The sequence below is a fragment of the Hemicordylus capensis genome, chromosome 4, assembly GCF_027244095.1.
Source record: "Hemicordylus capensis ecotype Gifberg chromosome 4, rHemCap1.1.pri, whole genome shotgun sequence".
Lineage (NCBI taxonomy): Eukaryota > Metazoa > Chordata > Lepidosauria > Squamata > Cordylidae > Hemicordylus > Hemicordylus capensis.
The window spans coordinates 240,546,179-240,564,181 of NC_069660.1; the positions used below are offsets into that span (position 1 = coordinate 240,546,179).

Here is an 18,003-nt window from a genome sequence, read left to right on the forward strand (position 1 = left end):
GAGCATCCATGGAGTGGTGAGTAACATGCATCCAGTGAGCTTGCATCCTATTTGGGTGTGTCTGGCTGTGTGGTGTGCAAACTCGTATTTGTATCTAGGTATATTCAGCTCTTTATCATGTGCTTAAAACAGAGTTTAGTGCCACTAGGTGGTGGCACCAATTCCTAAATCATCTGAAGTACTGTATTTTATGAGCACTTAGACAAAATTGTGAAGTTTTACTTTTTAAAGTAAGTAAAGATGCAAAGATTGTATGGTCAGTGCCTTGTGAAATCCCTAAAGCTACAGAGGAGTTTGGACTGTTTTCATTGAAGGAAGGGACTTTGACAGCCATGTCTAGAGATGTGCACAAAACCAGTTTGCCTGGTTCGGTTCAAATTTGAACCGGGTTCGAACCGGGAAGGGGAGATCCGGTTTTGGTTTTGCTCAAACCCCTTCCTGTTCGGTTCAAATTAAAACTGGTTTGAACTGGTTCAGACCTCCCAATGTGGGTGGGGTGGTAGTTGGCACCCATGGGTGCCTATCAACCACCCCCCGAAGCAATTGGACACTTGTACGATTTTTTTAACGAATTTTTGAATATTTATTATATATTTTTCTCATAGGGTATAATGGGACTCGAACCAGACCACTATTCCCTATTGTGGAGCACCCATGGGTGCCAATTACCACCCAAACCCCAAAGCAATCAGACATTCCTACGATTTTTTTAATGAATTTTTGAAATATTTTAAATTATTTTCTCATAGGGTATAATGGGACTTGAACCAGCCCATTATCCCCTATTGTGGAGCACCTAGGGGCACAAAAGTACCCAGGGGTGCCTACCACCCACCAAACCCCAAGGCAGTCGGACACTCCTCCGATTATCGGTGAATTTTTTTAAAAAAAATTGAATTCCCCATAGGGAATAATGAAGATTCCAGCAAATGTATAGCTTCACGTCAGGTGGGAAAGGGGTGGTAGTGCCCAAGGGGGGCAAGGAAGCTGCCAGAATTATTTCATTGGGCAATGGGCTGATTTTTAAGTGATTTTTGAAGTTTACTTTAAGTTTTTTCTCCATAGGGAAGAATGGAAGTTTCAGCAGCCCCATAACTGCACTGGGGGGGGGGCACTGGGGTGGCCCATAGCAAGTGGTGGTGTAGTGCACAGAGGGTGCCAACCACCCCATGGGTTCCACCCACTTGGGGAGGTTCAAACTGGAAACCCCCCCCCCCCGCCTGTTTGGTTCGAATTCAAACCTGCAGCTCGAACCTAATGGCTGGTTTGGTTCAAATTTGAACCATCAAACCAAACCAGTTTGAATTCGAACTGGTTCAAATTGAAACCAGTTTGCACATCCCTAGCCATGTCACCCATGACTAATAGACTTATCATTTGCAAATGGAAAAAAAATGCTTTAAATCTTGCAAAGTGTATACAGGTTGAGAAATTCAGGTTTTTTGGCACAATTCTGCTTGGCACATTTCATCAGCAGCTTGTTGCTAACAGTATGCCTAGAATCTCCTGTAAATTAAAGCCAATAATTTGAGATCATCATCATAGATACTTTCAAATATCATCAGAACACTAGTCTACTTACAGAAGTGTCATTGATTCCAAAGATGTCTCGCACATCTCGGACAGTGTGCTTATTCTTCTTTCTCATCGTTTGAGTGTAGGTGTTGTATCTCTTTTGTACTGCAGCTGCTTGAGTTCGAGTCAGGGTCGACAGCAATGCTTCTCCATCTTCCTCTTCAGATCCAGATATTAATGTAGACAGACCTACATCTTGCAACCATTCCGCTTCCAATTCCCCTTCTATGGAAAATTTAGGAGTATTTTAATATGTATAAATGAGTGAAAGAATGGAATGCGACTGCAGAGATCTTTGACGAGTCTTCTCCCTGGAACACTTGACTTGTATTTTATATTAGGAATTCTTTCCCAAGCAGAGAACTGGGCCTTTCAGGGGTCATGGGAGTCTAATATGAGAGGGCAAGCAGTAAGTATTTATGATAACATAATGCTGTGCATGATGCAGATTTTCAGGAGGGTTCTGGGTCTGTCAGGAAAAGAAAATGTAAGCAAGATGGGCAGGCAATGTGGAATAACTTGAGATGTTATCCCACAGTGGTGCTACAGAGCCGGGGTTTTCAGAAATAAAAAAGCTAAATAAGGAAGCCACGGAGCAATCTTGATCTGAAATAAGAGATATTTGACAAGTTATTATGTCAATGTATGTGTCTATATGTCAGTTTGTATAGATCAGGAAGTATGACATAAACTAGTAGTTGTTTCAGATTTCCAAAACTGAGTATTGCCACTGTGTTCCTGAAGTAAGCATTGTGTGCAAGAAAGAGCAGGAAACATTAAAAAACTATACATCACAAATGTTGAAGTGAAGTAGTTTAGTGTCATGGTAACAGAATCGGTCTAAACAGCTTGTGTCTCTAGCTGACCATGACTCAGCAGAGAGATGCAGCTGCAAAGAAGGCTAATCCAGTTTCAGGTGGTGTTAATAGAACCATAATTTCCAGGTAATGAGAGGACATAGTTCCACTTCATTCTGCACGAGTCAGCCCTCATTTAAAGTACTGTGTCCAATTGTGGGATAATACATAAGAAGGATGTAGACCAAGTGAATGGTTACAAAGGAGGCCAAGAGGGATAGTGAGGAGTCTTGAAAACAAGCCCTATGAAGGCAGATTAAAGGAACTGGGTATGTTTCACCTGGAGAAGGGAAGATGAGTAGGGGGACATGATGGTATTCTTCAAATACCAGAAGGGCAGTCAAGCAGAACGGGGCAAAGGCTTGTTCTCTACTGCCCTAGAGGGCAGGATTAGATCTAATGGGTGTAAGTTATAGGAGAATAGATTTCAGCTGAACACTAGGGAAACTTCTTAATAATAAGAGAAGTTCAGCAATTGAACCAATTACCCAATGGTGTAGTATTTAGTGTGGAAAAGAGGCAACCATGGGGAAACATGATAGAGGTTTATAAAATTATGCATGGAGTAGAGAGAGTGGATGGAGAGAAATTTTTCTCATGCTCACAACACTAGAAACAGGGGTCATCCCAGGAAATGGATGGCCAGGAAATTTAGGACCGACGAAAGTATTTTTTTACACGGTGCATAATTAATTTATGGAATTCTCTGCCATGGGATGTGGTGATGGCTACTAGCTTGGATGGCTTTAAAAGGGGCTTGCATAAATTCATGGAGGACAGGTCTAACAATGGCTACTAGTCTGGTGGCTATAGGCCACCCCCAGCCTTAGAAGCACGATGCCTCTAAATACCAGTTGCAGAGGAGCAACAGCAAGAGAGAGGGCATGCCCTAACCTTTTGTCTGTGGGCTTCTCAGAGGCATCTGGTGGGCAACTGTGGCAAAGAGGATGTCGCACTAGATAGGCCTTGGGCCTGATCTAGCAGGGCTGCTCTTATGTTAGTGTTCTTTCTCACTGGAGATCTTAAAGCAGAGGCTGAACTGCTATCTGTTGAGGAGGATTTAGCTCTGGATTTCCTGCATCACATAGGCGGTTGAACTAGATACTCACAAGAGTCCTCCCAGTTTGATGATACAACTATTACTACTACATCTTTATTTAGCATTCATGATATGGAAAAAGTTACTTGATGCCATAGATGCCTACTGAAAATCTACTGGACAAAATGGTTCCAGCCACATATATTTCCTCCTGTTCTGCAATGTAGGCTCTGTGAAATCTTGCCTAAAATCATGATTCTGCAGTTAAAACAGAAGGCAATTTATATTTGTCAGTAAAAACAAATAGGCTATATTTGTTTTCAACTGGGGCGGGGGCGGGGGACAGGACGACAACACTTCTTTCCACTTCTCAGATGGGAAATTGAATAATTTTCTGTTATCTCCTTGAATGTAAAAGTGCTAGCCAACTACCACTTTATTCTTAAAAGCGTAATTAAAATGTCCACACTTGTTTCAGTGTCCTTTGCTGATAGTAGCAGAGCCTAGATTAATAGAAAAGGCTTTTCTGAATGTTTGCAATCACATAGACAGGGCTCCTCCAGGACACAGATAAAGTCATAAAGAGGATAAAATAACGAAGTGACAGATACTGACAACATCATTGACATTGGGGAAAAAACGTGAAAACAGACCATGGACCAACCCAATCTTGGGTTGGCCCTGCAGACAAACAGGCAAAAAATTAAATGCCATTTGCAGGAAGTAAAATGGAGTTTTGCTTCTCCCAGCTTTGGGAAAATGCCTCATGGTCTTCATTAACACAATCTGAGCATAGTAGTATGGCCAATTATTTGATTTGGCCCCTGAGGCCAGTGAAACTGTATGCATCTTCTGAAACTGTTTTATAAGAGCACAACTGGGATTAATAAATCATTGTCCTGCTTCATTGTCCAGCATTGTCCAGCCCCTGGTCATTGTCCAGCCCCTGGTGGCACAGTGGTAAAACTGCCGCCCTGTAACCAGAAGGTTGCAAGTTCGATCCTGACCAGGGGCTCAAGGTTGACTCAGCCTTCCATCCTTCCGAGGTCGGTAAAATGAGTACCCAGAATGTTGGGGGCAATATGCTAAAAATCATTGTAAACCGCTTAGAGAGCTCCGGCTATAGAGCGATATATAAATGTAAGTGCTATTGCTATTGCTATTGCTATTGCTATTCTAAGCCCACATTTAATCTCTAGGTCTCTACAATGGCACTTTCACATAATTCTCACCAACAAGTAATAAAGCTCTTTTCTAGGGGTCTCCAATAATATCAGTGTAGTTTCATTCCATGCAATTCATGGGTTCTTTTCCTACAGCCAGTTTTATAAATGATGCAATTTCACACATGATGCAGATTATATTATCTGTAATAAGGCATTTTAAAACTGGGGCTTTATCTTCTCCTTTTCTTGCCATCTGATTTTATGAGGCTACGTCTTACTTTTAGAAATCAATGGGACTTAAAAATGCTTAACTTAAAGATGCTTAAGTTAATGCCCAATACATAAGTTAAATGCCTGAAACATGCAGAATTATCTTAAATATTTACCTTTAATGTCGATATTTACCAGGACTTGCTAATGTATAAATATACTGAGCAAAACCCAGAAAATGTACATGCACATTTCCACTTCTAGATTGCACCCAGCAATATCATTGTATTTTAATGTAGATTACAAATTCCTGAACATGAACTTCGACAGAAATTTGGAGTTCAAATGCAGATGCCATGATTGCAGCTCAAACACATTAGTCATTTAAAACTTAATCCTGAGCCTTGTTGCTTCAGTGAGGAAGTGCTTAAACTGGATTGTAAAAGTCTGCCTTGCACCAATATAACCAGCAGATATGGTACAACAAATTTCAAGCATCAAGGCAGACTTCCAAAAAGAAATATAAATATCTAAAGGAAAGCATGTGCAAGATGTATTTGAAGTGTATATGCTTACCATCGGGAAGCTTGATTTCTAACAAGGTTTGTTCATCTTGCCTATCTTCAGTGTTCTCTTTGATATTTTCCACCTCACACCAGAAATCTTCCATAGAGGTGCTATCAACAGAGGCCTGGGAATTGGAACGGCTGTATACAGGAGGACGTAAGGATTCATTGGAGAGCATCCTGTTGATTCTTTGGCATCGAGGGAGGGATTTTCTGGAGCAAAACAAGAAAACAAAGAAGAAATTATACAAGCTTTTGATCTTAGAAGTTCAGTTTTGAATATTTTCACACAACATAAATTGGGAAAGACTAGGTCAAAGGGGATGGCTCCAAAACTAATTTGGGATGGATGATGAAAGGCAATCTAAAAATGCAGAAATGTAGTGCTCTGTGTATGCATCAAGCACGTGGCAAATTAGGCTCAGGTCATGACCAGTTGGCAAAATCTGGAGCCTCTTAACCACCTTCTATCACATGAGTAACCAGAAAGCCTAATCATAAATCATAAAGCTGTCTTTGTGCAATAAACAGAAAGCTTTCTAGATATCACCGAATCAGCCTCTTCTGATTCCTACCCTAGAAGCCTAGATATTCTTTTGAGCAGCAAAACTTTCATCAAATTTGCTGAAACAATGAGATTGCCAGATTATGACAATATAATCAGTAACTAATAGAATGAGTGTACAATGTATGTCTATGACATGGAAAACACAACACAATGGATGGGAAATGAAAAACCAGCACATATGTTAAAGAAAAGAATATTCTTTATAATATTTTTCAGTAATGTTATATAATAGGTTGCAGATACTTTGGAAGTCACAAAGTAGGTTGGATAATGGACTAGCTTGGATGTTAATGCTATGTTATCCTGCACAATGGTTATATTTCTACTGAATGGCAACAAATTGCTTGCCTTTCTTGCCCTCCTTGAATCAGATTTTGTTAATATTCTGAACCAAGATACAGGCTTTCCTCTGATGTGGAGAAGCCACAACTAAAAATGAAATGCTGCTGACACAATATATGAGATTTTGGAAGTCTCCAGTCTTTGGGTCCACAAGAATCACAGACAGTCTTGTTCTTGATCGTTAAATTCTCAAAAAAACAAACATGAGATATTTATAAATGCTAAGAGGATTGTGCAAACCAAGCACTTACTCGTAAAATATAACTGTACCCTAACAGTGGTTAGATTTAGTGTTTTCCCCATCCATATTCCAGCATATGGAAGATTCCAACAAATTCCCTTTGATGGTCACTCTTATCCCTGTGGGAATATTGAAGCTGAATTTGTCTCATGTGTACTGTTATGCTGTTTGTTTTATTCTGAGATTAGACTGAAACTGTTATCACATATTTTTTAAAAACTACTCAAGGAAATTAATACTTATGAGGCTATTCTCACGCACACCCTAACCCAGGCTAGGGAAGCCCAGCTTGGATTAGGCTGCGTGTGAGAACTGCCAGGATTGGGCCTGCCTTGTAGTCTGGCTCTTAGGCAGGGTTAAGGGATTGACCAAGCCCTTGATCCAGGTTCCAGGATCGTGTGTTCACTAGGGTTATGTTTAACGCTAGCGGACACAGAGACAGGCGCCAAGGGGGAATTCCCGTCTCTTGGGGGAATTCCCCAATACATTGTGTGTGTCACACGGTACATTGTGGGAGACCTCTGGAGGCTAGGAGGTTCCACCTTCTGGAGCTCCACACTGCAGGCATGCAGTGTGGATTGTCTGGGATCACAGTAAAGGATATAGTATCACAACCTGTACAGGACTTGATTCAAGCCTAAATAAAGAAGTGGTTAAATAAATATTAACATTGGTTTAAATAAACCCAGTTATGCACATAACCAGTATTTATAAAAGTCAATGCAAAAGCAGTGCCCCACATCTTGTGATTTGGGAATGCAGAGTATATAAAGTAGAAAGTAGAAAGGAGAGCTGGTCTTGTGGTAGCAAGCATGACTTGTCCCCATAGCTAAGCAGGGTCTGCCCTGGTTGCATATGAATGGGAGACTTGATGTGTGAGCACTGCAAGATATTCCCCTCGGGATGAAGCCACTCTGGGAAGAAACCAATGGTCTGACTCAGTATATGGCAGCTTCCTATGTTCCTATGTTCCTAAAGTACCTTTGCCAAATGTATCAATTTGCCGTCAGTCAAATGATAAGGGAGGAATTAAGCCTTTTAAAGTAGACAAAAATGTTTGGAAGAGATGAATACATTTATTATTCTGTCCTTTCTTCTTCTTTTTGGGCAGAAAATGGCTGTACCTACTGTTTCTCCTAATGTTTTCCAGGAGCTTCAGTGTTTTTAACATACTCTGAGATGCTTATTGTTTTAACTGGGATAAGGCATGATAATGCATAAGACATATAAATGATTAAAGCCAGTGAAGTGAATTCCATCCAATTTGGTTACTGAGGACACAAGAACAAGCCTATTTTTGCACAGCTTATTTTTCTCACTGTCCAGGAGAAAGATAAACAATTCTCTCTCCTAACCTGGCAAATTCTTGTGTTGTTCACTACACATATGTAGTCCACTCATGCTGATTGACACAGCAAGCTGCATGCAGCTCTCCTTAGCTGTGAAGTACAGCACATGTTTTGCATTCACTAGGTCTAAGATTCAACCCAGCATTTCTAGATTAAGAAATGCTATTTATAAATGAAAATCATTGGCATTGGCACAGAACTGGTTAAGGAGATTCATAACTTGGTTTGAGAGAAACATAAGGTTTTCTTTTCATAATACCTTAAATATGAATATGTACATGTCTATAAATTTAGGCATGGTGTCTTCATTATATGGCATAGTTAAAACATCAACTCTCTGTAAAAGGCATGAAAAGCTGCATAATATAGAACTTCCATACCATATTACCTTTCACCATTCATGTATACAATCAGTTTAATGTAGAAACAGCGGCAGCAGCTGAGGGCTAAAGAGAATTTGAAAGATAAAATGGCTTGCTTAAATTAGATTGCCTGTTAGTCACTGTCAAGGAATTCAAACATTTCCTGCCTCCCAGGGGGAGGAATATTGACCATGATCCTTGCTCTCCCCAAATCTCACACTCTGATTCTTGTCCTTCAACTGGCCCACATGATGGCTGATACAACCATATTAGGGAGAAAGTATTTTTTTATTTCAACAGCAAGATTTTCTTTTCATTGCACCATAATATAAAAACCAAATACAAAACAGATTGTGTCATCCTTGTAACATCTAGTCTGACAAGCAATATTTAAGTAATATATGCATGTTTACAGGCAAATTCTCAGCCATTCAAAACAGCATTTAAATGTTCAAAACACATCTGGAACATCTGCAGAGGCTCTCTAAGAAAACAAGTTGAAATGGGCTTGTTCAAATAAAGGTCAGTTGGAAAGTTAGACACATTCGCCTTATTAATACTGGCTTGATAGTCTGATACGTATCAACTTTGGGTATTCAGAGTTGTGTTCTTAAGAGCACCACTAGCTGTCATACTAGCATCATGACCTATATTCCAAAATGTTATCTAGATTTTGTCCTAGAAGAAAATGTTCTCGTCCTCACATGCTACTGGTACTTGTTTGCAATTTTATCTTGCAAAACTATGTTTCGGGGCGGGGGGACGGGAAAATGAATGAAATGGAGTGCATCCACAGCCATCATTCCTATTAATTCACTGCTACTGTTCATTTGGGCTGTTGCCACTCCTGCTCTTTGCTGTCACCACCATTATCCAGCATCTGCCACCATCCCATGGTGAAGGAGAGCGAGCGAGCGAGCGAGAGCAATTGAGCCAGGGTGGGGGTTGGGTGGCAAGAGCAGCAGTAGCAGCAACAGCAGCGGATTCTGGCTGGCAGTTGTCCTGGCAGATGCCAGACCATAAAGGCCACTGATGCCTGGCCTGCTCCAACCCCAGTGATAGGACTTATCTCAAAAGGAGTGTACCTGAGATCACACCCTGACCCCTAACAAATTTATGCAGATATGTCCTACTGATTTTAATAAACATATTAATATTCTTAGGATCAGAGCTTAGGGCAGATTTGCACATTTGTTTTTGCCTGTTTTGCATCTGTGTTATGCTTCCATCATGCAGAAAGCTGAATGTGTGCAACTCCTGTGAGACTTCCTCAGTTCCAGCACTTGCGAGGCTTCCTGAGTTCACCTGATTGGCTGTTGTGTGAAGCAGAATGCTGAACTGGATGGGCTTTGGCCTGCTCCAACAAGGCTTTTTTTTTATGTTCTTATAGCAAAACACCTTACTTCAAAAATCATGTTTCTGTTGTAGTGCCACTGCAAAGTGCTCCTATTTCCACACTGTGATGACAAAGGTCGTTGGAGGTGTGGCGGTGAAATAAGCAGTGCTATTCAGCTTAGCATGTTTTCCTTTCTACATAGCAGGAACAATATGCAGACATATTCAATAACGAAGTGAACATGAAAAAGGTCCTTTTGCTAAAATAGTTCCAATTCAGACAACCTGCTATCTTCTTCAGACATGAATCTACAAATTCAAAATGTACGGCTTATCCTTACAACTGCTATGAATTTAATCAGAGAACATACATTTTAAACCAGTTCAGCAAGTAGTCTGGGTCCAAAATCAAGCCAGATGTATTCAATAAACTATGTGGGAAACATATCGAAAAATGGGACAGAATTGCACAACTAGGGATGTGAACTCCACCCAATCTAAAGCAAACTCTACAACCCAGTTGCTGTTTGCCAAGTATTTACCATACTAGTATTTGTAAGCCCGTTTTAATAACGGGCTCTGGGGGGGTGTGTGCTGCTCTTGGAGCCCAAGTCGCGACGGGGAGAGTGGAGAAGGGGAGGCTGCCGCAGCTCACCATGGGTATAGATGTTGCCTGCCGCCGCCTCACCCACACTGTTGCCGCTGCGGTGACCGCCGCCATCGGGGCCAGTCGCCCCGCTGCAGCCTCCGCCACCTCGGCCCGCACTCTCCTCTGGCGTTGGCGGCGGCCGCTTCTCCTCGGCCCGCCGCTTCTCCTTCTCCCGGCTCTCTCACCGTGGCAGCGGCCGCCGCCATCGGGGCCATTCGCCCCACCGCGGCCACCACCGCCTCGCCAGCACTCCTCCGCTTCTCCTGCTCCAACATGGCCACCCGTGTCTGGGCGGCCGTATCTTTTTGGGCCGATCTGGGCATGCGCTCCGCGCATGCCCAGAACGGCCCAAAAAGACACGGGCAGCACGGCCGCACACCTAACCATTTTATGGTATAGGATAGGCAAGGCATTGAATGGGCTCCAAGGCATCTTAGTGTTTCCTTGATTTCAGCCCTAGAAACATTTGCAAAAATGTTTGCAAGAATGTTCCTGGAAAAACAGCTTGTCTGCATAGGAAACCTATCTACAAAGGTCATTGGATGACATCCTAATAGTGCATGAATAGAGCCAATGGAAGCATGTGTGCAGTGGCCATGTTTCCACTTCAGCGGAGAGGGCATGCTGGAGAAGGTGATTTTTGCCAGTCTCTCCCCTTCCCCTGGAAGTGCTCTCACAGACATATTTTCGGGTTGCACAGAGTGCTTCTGGAGGAAGGGGAGATCAACAAAAATCACCCCTGCACACAAGCAGGAAAGCATGCTGCACATGTGCTTCCTTTGGTTGCCAGCACACAGCCTAAGTTGGGATGTTGGCCATTATGTATTAACTAGAGGGATAAAACTGGGATTAATCATGCTCACTGCCAAGAAATTACATTTTTATAGTATAACTGCAGAAAACTAGCGCAATATTTTGAAGTTGATTACACACATTGATGATGGTACTAGAGATGTGCACGAACTGGCACTCAGCTGGTTTGGTAGCCGGGTGTCTGGGGTGGGTTACCTTTAAAGCGCAGGGAGGGTTCTCATCCCCCCTGCCATGTTTTCCCTGCCAGCGCTGTCTCCAAAACTGGTGGTGTGGGGCAGCAGTGTATCTCCTTGCCACCCCATTCATTGTTGGACCAGAAGTGGCCAGTGCGCGAGTGTGACATGCTTTCCATTCAATTTCATGGAAAGTCCGTGCTTTCCATTCAGTTAAGTGATCCACAGTGAGAGTCTGTATAACTGGTAGCAACAAACCACATTGTACTTAAAAAGCCATATTTAATCCTGATCCGAGAAGAAGAGACATGCTTTTTATTTGAATAGCAGTGGCTCATTATGTGCAGGCACTAAGTATGAAGCACAGCAATTAGTTTGGATAAAGACTGAGGGGGGAAATGTAATTTAAAGATGATGTGCAAGATTTACTGTAACACTAGAGTCAATCATCTATCCTTTTACACAGATGGGAAGCTCTGATAAATAATGAACGTTGGCACAGAAGCAGTTGGCAGAAAGACGGGCTACGTCTTTAATCAGACCTCCTGAGTCAGTCCATATTTTATTATTATTTTTGTTTATCAAATTTGTACACTGCCCCAAACTTTTGTCTCTGGGTGGTTAACAATAGCATAAAACCAGTTTAAAATATATACAAAAAACTTAAAAACAATGTAACAATTTAAAAATAAACCAGAGATTACCCCCCCCCCTTTTTTTAGGAAGCTGAGAAAGTTTGGGCGAAAAGATAGGTTTTCAGTTGTTTTTTGAAAATTGCCAGAGATGGGGAGGATCGTATCTCAGCAGGGAGCGCATTCCACAATCTTGTCCCTCTGTTGTCACCTTAATATTGCCCTATTAGCAGCTTTAATAAGCCTAATGTTTTGGTGGAAAGCTAACTCAAGATTGCATAAACATCCCTCTGCAACCTTCGCTCATATTCATTCAGTTCAATTAAGATGTTTGCCATGAACCTGGAAGTAAAATTCATGCTCTACCTATTACTTAAAATTAAATCAGTGGTAATTTGTAAGACAGTATCCTCTGAGCATCGTGGTTTTGTCAAAGTGTAAGGGCAGATATGCAGGCACATTGCACTGCCATGCAATGGCTTGCATAGTGACTCCAAAATGCAAAGTAAATGCAGACTGTAGTGACCTTACCTTATTAGCCTATGGGGTGTGCACGGAACCGCAGAGCTGCGGTCCGGCACTGGGGTGGGGGGTTCCATCAAGGGCGGGGGGGGGCTTGCAAAAGTAAAAGTACTTCTGCAGACCGGCAGGGAAATGGGCGGCGGGGGGATGTCCTCCTGCTCCCTTCCCTGCCGGGCTCAGGCTGCAAATGACTTTAGGAAGGCTTCTGATAAGTTGTCAGACTCTGAAGTTATCGATCGGGGCCCGGGGCGAGATTTAAGGGGGCGGGAGGGGGCTTTAAGGGGGTGGGAGGGGGTTTCAAGGGGGCGGCGGCAGCAGGGGGCCGGGGCTACAAGGGGGCAGCCATTTTTTTAACTGGAGGAGCCATCGGAGGAGCGATTATTAGAATAATTACAGCTGCAGCGTGTGGAAAGCGCGGGAGGGGTAAGTAAAGCCCCCCCCCTTGTTGGAACCCCCCACCCTACCCTCCTGAACCAAAACCACCCCGTGACCGGACCGGTCTGGAGGCCTTTAGAATGGCCTCCGAACTGGTCCGTGCACATTCCTATTAGCCTAAACAGCAGGAAAATAAAAAGGACTGGAGGCAAACTTCATTCTCTTCTGACCATAATATTTCTTAAGCTATTCTTATTAGAGTAAATTCACAATGCCTCTTCCATTAAGTATCCTCATAGCTGAAGGAAAGTCATAGCTCAGGGCATGTGCTTTACAAGCACCAGGTCTCTGGTTCAATCCTTGATATCTCCAGTTAAAGGGTGCCAGGAGAAAAGTCCCCCACAGGGGACCCCTGGAGAGGCAATGCCAGCCTGAGAAGGTAACATTGGGCTAGATGGACCAATGGTCTGACTCAGTATAGCAGTTTCATTTAGTCTTAGCTTTTTGGAGTATCCCTTTGTTATCACTTTAATAATGCCCTATTAGCAGCTTTATTAAGCCTAATGTTTTGGTGGAAAGCTAACTCAAGATTGCAACCAGGCCAAAGTCACTAAGAGGTGATGAACCTTGAATTGCCCTTACTTTTCCCCTCCTTTTGTTCATATGAGGGCACATTTCAATTTAGATGCTCACAGTCTCAAAGTGCATGAGAAAATATACATGAAACAACAAACGATTTCTGATATTAAGGCCCCCGTGCTGAGACTTCACTACTTCATTTTCACACAAGGATGAAGAGAAAGGCTTGAAAACTATTGTTTTTCTTCTGCTGTGTTGTTTCATTCTGTTACATTAACTCAAGCCTTGGTATCAACTACTGTACCTTGTAAACATTCCTTCTTAGCAAAGACTAAAGCAAAGACTTAGCAAAGCCCCTGCTAACTGGGCAAAGAGGCACCTCTTAACGTGGTGATTCTCTTTATTTAGCAGGGGGAGAGTAACTGGCCCTATCCACCCCCAGCATAGTACTTCCAGTGACTGTTGCTGGTGTGTGTCTTATGTTTCTTTTTAGAATGTGAGCCCTTTGGGGACAGGGAGCCATCTTATTTGTTTGTTATCTCTCTTTGTAAACCACCCTGAGCCATTTTTGGAAGGGTGGTATAGAAATAAAATAATAATAATAATAATAATAATAATAATAATTATTATTATTATTATTATTATTATTATTATTATTATTATTAAAATAAAAACCAGTACAAAAATTATGTAAATGGTGCTCCGATCATCTGTCCAGGTACCAGGTGCATAATTATAGTACTAGTTCTTCATTTAATCTTTGTTAAAAAGTAGTATACTTCATTATTTACTAAAGGATATATGAAATATCTGTGCACATTAGCATAGCCTGAAAAGTAGACTATTCCAGAATATCAAACCACAATATAACAACTAGGACTGCAAGATTTAGTTGATTAGATTATGTGATTAATAAGCTCTTGATTGACTGAAAAGGTGCCCTCAATAAGACTGGACAACACTGCTTAAATAGCAGTAGATCCTAGATCAACACTGGATCCTTTCTCACGATCAGCGAGAAAGGGCTACTGGGCATGCAGGGAGGAAAGCTGCTGAAATTTATCTCCCAGGCAGACAATTGTTTGGTCTGTGCTGGGTGCGTGTATCAGGTGTCCAGACAGACACTGGCTGCCCCTGGCAGCACGGAGGGTTAAGGGCTTGGTCGTGTTGTCCTGGGCCACTGGAAATCCTATAATGCACTGCGCAAGTGCACGGCGCACTTTGGGGATTCCCCCCAGTGCTTTCCAGGAGATTGCCCCGGGGTCGGCACCAACACAAGCGCATTGAGCCTGGGTTAAAGGCACACTTGTGCCCTGAACTTCAGCTAGCAGGCAGGCCTCTTTGGCGGGTTTGTCGCTGAGATGCAGCCAGCAGCCATGCAACTGCTGGCGGTTCTCACGCACAGTCTTAGCCCAGTCTTGACTGTGCAGGAGAACAGCCTCTTTGAGTAGTGAGTAATAGCTGGAATAGAATAAAGGTTTTTATGTATGCATATGTGAGTGAAATGGTCACATGAGAAGGTGGACCATATTACTCTTCTGTAAATAGGTGGTGTTGTACCTGTCATTTGCGTCAAGTATTGTGTATAAGGAAGGTAGTAATAAACTTAACCATTCCTAATTGTGACTGCGCTTTAACCTTTATGATGCAATCTACAAGCAGAAAAAAATACAAAAGAAAGCAGGCTAGTTCAGAAAATGACTTAATAAGGAATGCAGCTGTGGATGGCATATGCCAGCAACTCACACATTACTACACTAATTATTTATAATGTGCAAGATACAGTTACTTCTACCGCAAACTTAAGAAACCTGGAACTCAGGAGAGGCTTAAATAATTCAAAAAGCAAAGAAGGAAATGAAATAAACAGCAACAGAGACTCTCAGAGTTTTCCTCTTAAGTACATCACCTGCTGGCCCTTTTGCCAAGACACGGGAAAATGGGAGTAAAGCTGCAGAAGGGGAGAAGTCTGCTAAAGTTTCTCTTGCCATTCCTACTTGGAAGGAAACAGTGAGAGAGCCCTTTAACAGGCTTCCATGGGAGCAAGTGAATGAGAAGAGCCAATGTTGCTGAGACTGCATCCATTGCCCAGTTTAGAAGACTGCCTCTGCCAATCACAGCCAAAATATTTCCTGGGGGCAGCAGGTATCCACCATACATTCTTTAACAGATTATGTATCAATGCTCTAAAAACCTAAGATCTTGTTCTCATGACAACATTTCCCCTTCTGCCTTTATAACTCCCATGAGTAGGAGTGTGCACATACTGCATGCGATGGTTGGGTCTGAATTAGGACCAAACTGCCACACCACTGACCCCTACCCACTAGTCACCTATGGGCCTACATTCCCAGGATGTTCTTCCATATTTCAAAGATTGTGTCACTTCTCTCTGCCTATAAACACTCTAGGAATGTAAGAACAATAAATTGGTTGTAATGTATCTTCCCCATGAGTCTTCCAAATTGTTTAGCCTGGCTTTTACTATAGTGTAGCTTGGCTGTGCTTTCACAGATCACTTCCTATCAAGGCATGATAGTCAAGGCTATCATTATGGTAGGTTCATTCACCTAGATTTAAACAAAAGCAACTGAAATCTTTCAACTCCATTTGTCAATTTTTGATAATGGATAATGCAGCTTTAATCTCCTGGGTACCACATACTTGGTGTTTCTTTTCATCAACTCAGTTTATTAGCATGTTAAAAGATTTACCTTTTAAAACTTGTGTCTGATCAGCACAGCTGTGATCTATGCATTTACTTGGCTAGAATATTTGTAAGGGGTCATGTAGACTAAGATAGTATGCTCTCTAATTGCTTTTTTTGGTATGAAGGACACATATGCTACTATATTATAATGATGGACACTGCAAAAATAAATAAAGAACATTATTTTAATTTTGAAATGAACCTTTGTGAAGATAACGAGGAACTCAAGTGAAAATGTGTTCTCTCCCCCACACCCATATATAGCACCCTTGAGAGTAATTCTATATTGAACTTCAGGAAATAAATTGTTTCCTGTACAGATTTCAGCTTGCCATAGGAACATAGAAAGCTGCCTTATACTGAGTCAGACCTTTGGTCCATCTAGCTCTGTATTGTCTACACAGACTGGCAGCAGCTTTTCCAAGGTTTCAGGCAGGAGTCTCTCTCATCCCTATCCTGGAGATGCCAGGGAGGGAACTTGGTTTAATGGCATAGTGGTTTTTCATCTGGTCTGTTTAAAAAACGTACTTTTGTTGTTGTTGCTTAAATATACAAACTACAACACTAATCTACAAGCAACAGCACTGTAAAACCTGAGAAAACCAAAATGTTGGAAATATGCAGTATCTTGCCCACAAAGTTGTCTACTAGCCACAAACTGTCTGGCACTGATTTACAATTACTTGAGTTTATTCTGTTCTATAGTCATTTTCAGTCTCAGTATATTCTTTCCTCCACTCTACAATGGGTTATTCTGCTTCCTTCCCTGTCTGTCAGAAATTAACTAATGCTATCTTTTAGTGATTTCTACTCTCCCCCTCTCTCAATAAAAGCAAGAGGAAAAGAACAACTGGACACAAATCTGCAGAACTTACCTTTACTGGGCTGCAGTTTCAGTGAAGGGATCCTAAAAAGAAGTGTGAGAGGAACCAATTCTGCCATGATCCCATGGCATAGATCACTTCCTAACCAAACATATCTATCCTGAAAGTTTTCTGCATGCCTTGAGGTGGAATAAAGCTTTATGCTTCTAGTCTTGCAAGGTCCAGAAGAATAAAGAACAAGAGAATTGCTGGTTCTTGAGAGAAACAGAATCTCACTGCACAGCACAGTAACTATTTAAAGATTGGATGCCTTCAGGACAAATGCTAGCACTGTGTTTTCCTGTTTGTGTCAGGACTTAAAACCTTTCATGCACTTCCTAAGAAAAGAAATAAAAGCTCAATCAGCTGCTAGAAGCCCTGGAGATTCATAAGAGCCCTTGTGAGAGTGAAACTAAGACAAAAATGATTTGTTTCTTTCCCCACTAAAAGGCTATAATGTACCATTAACTTTTTTTTTAAAAAAAAGCATAACAAAGTGCAATGAAAAATACTCTCTGGGGCTATGCACATGGAAGCACATGCATGGCCGATCAGAAGGGTGGGGAAGGCAGGGTTCAACGTACCTTCCCCCAGATTATCGCTCACAGCCCACACAACCAGCGCTGCCAGGAGCAGCATGGATGAATCACCACACTGCTCCCCACACTGTGAGTAATCAGAGGCCGGGACTTGTTGTCCCAGTCTCCAGAGATCCCACAATGCACCACAGAGAGATGGACACTCTAGGCCCCGTCTCTGTGTGTGGCTAGGCTGGAAGCAGGGGCATAGCTATGACTGAGCTAAAGGGTTCAAAGAACATGGGCGCCCAGCTCCTGAGGGCCCTCCAGCTCTATCCCTCCCTATTTTCTTCATTATCTCCCTCACTCGGGGGGGCCGACAGAGAGAGGGATGAACATGGGCCCCTTCTCCCCTAGCTACGCCCCTGGCTGGAAGCATCCTAGTTTGCACATGAACAATTAGCCTGGGCTAAAGGAATGCTCGCTCCCTTAACCTAGGCTAGCAGCCAGGCTAAAAAGCTGGGCTAGACAGCGCTGGCCTGCCAGGATTGGGCCCGAT

General features: G+C 42.4%; 1 protein-coding gene across 4 annotated transcripts in view; it reads right to left on the reverse strand.

Moving 5' to 3' along the window:
- ARHGAP28 (Rho GTPase activating protein 28) overlaps positions 1 to 18,003 on the reverse strand; it is a 125,384-nt gene that overhangs the window by 43,688 nt on the left and 63,693 nt on the right. For 3 of the 4 annotated variants that reach the window (XM_053250647.1, XM_053250649.1, XM_053250648.1), the window contains 2 exons: positions 5,424 to 5,626; positions 1,583 to 1,800 (listed from right to left, as the gene is read on the reverse strand). In XM_053250647.1, coding sequence (XP_053106622.1) covers positions 1,583 to 1,800; positions 5,424 to 5,626 — 421 coding nt within the window. Of the gene's footprint in view, positions 1 to 1,582; positions 1,801 to 5,423; positions 5,627 to 16,938; positions 16,996 to 18,003 lie in introns of those variants that run through there. The other variant, XM_053250650.1, reaches the window with a different exon arrangement.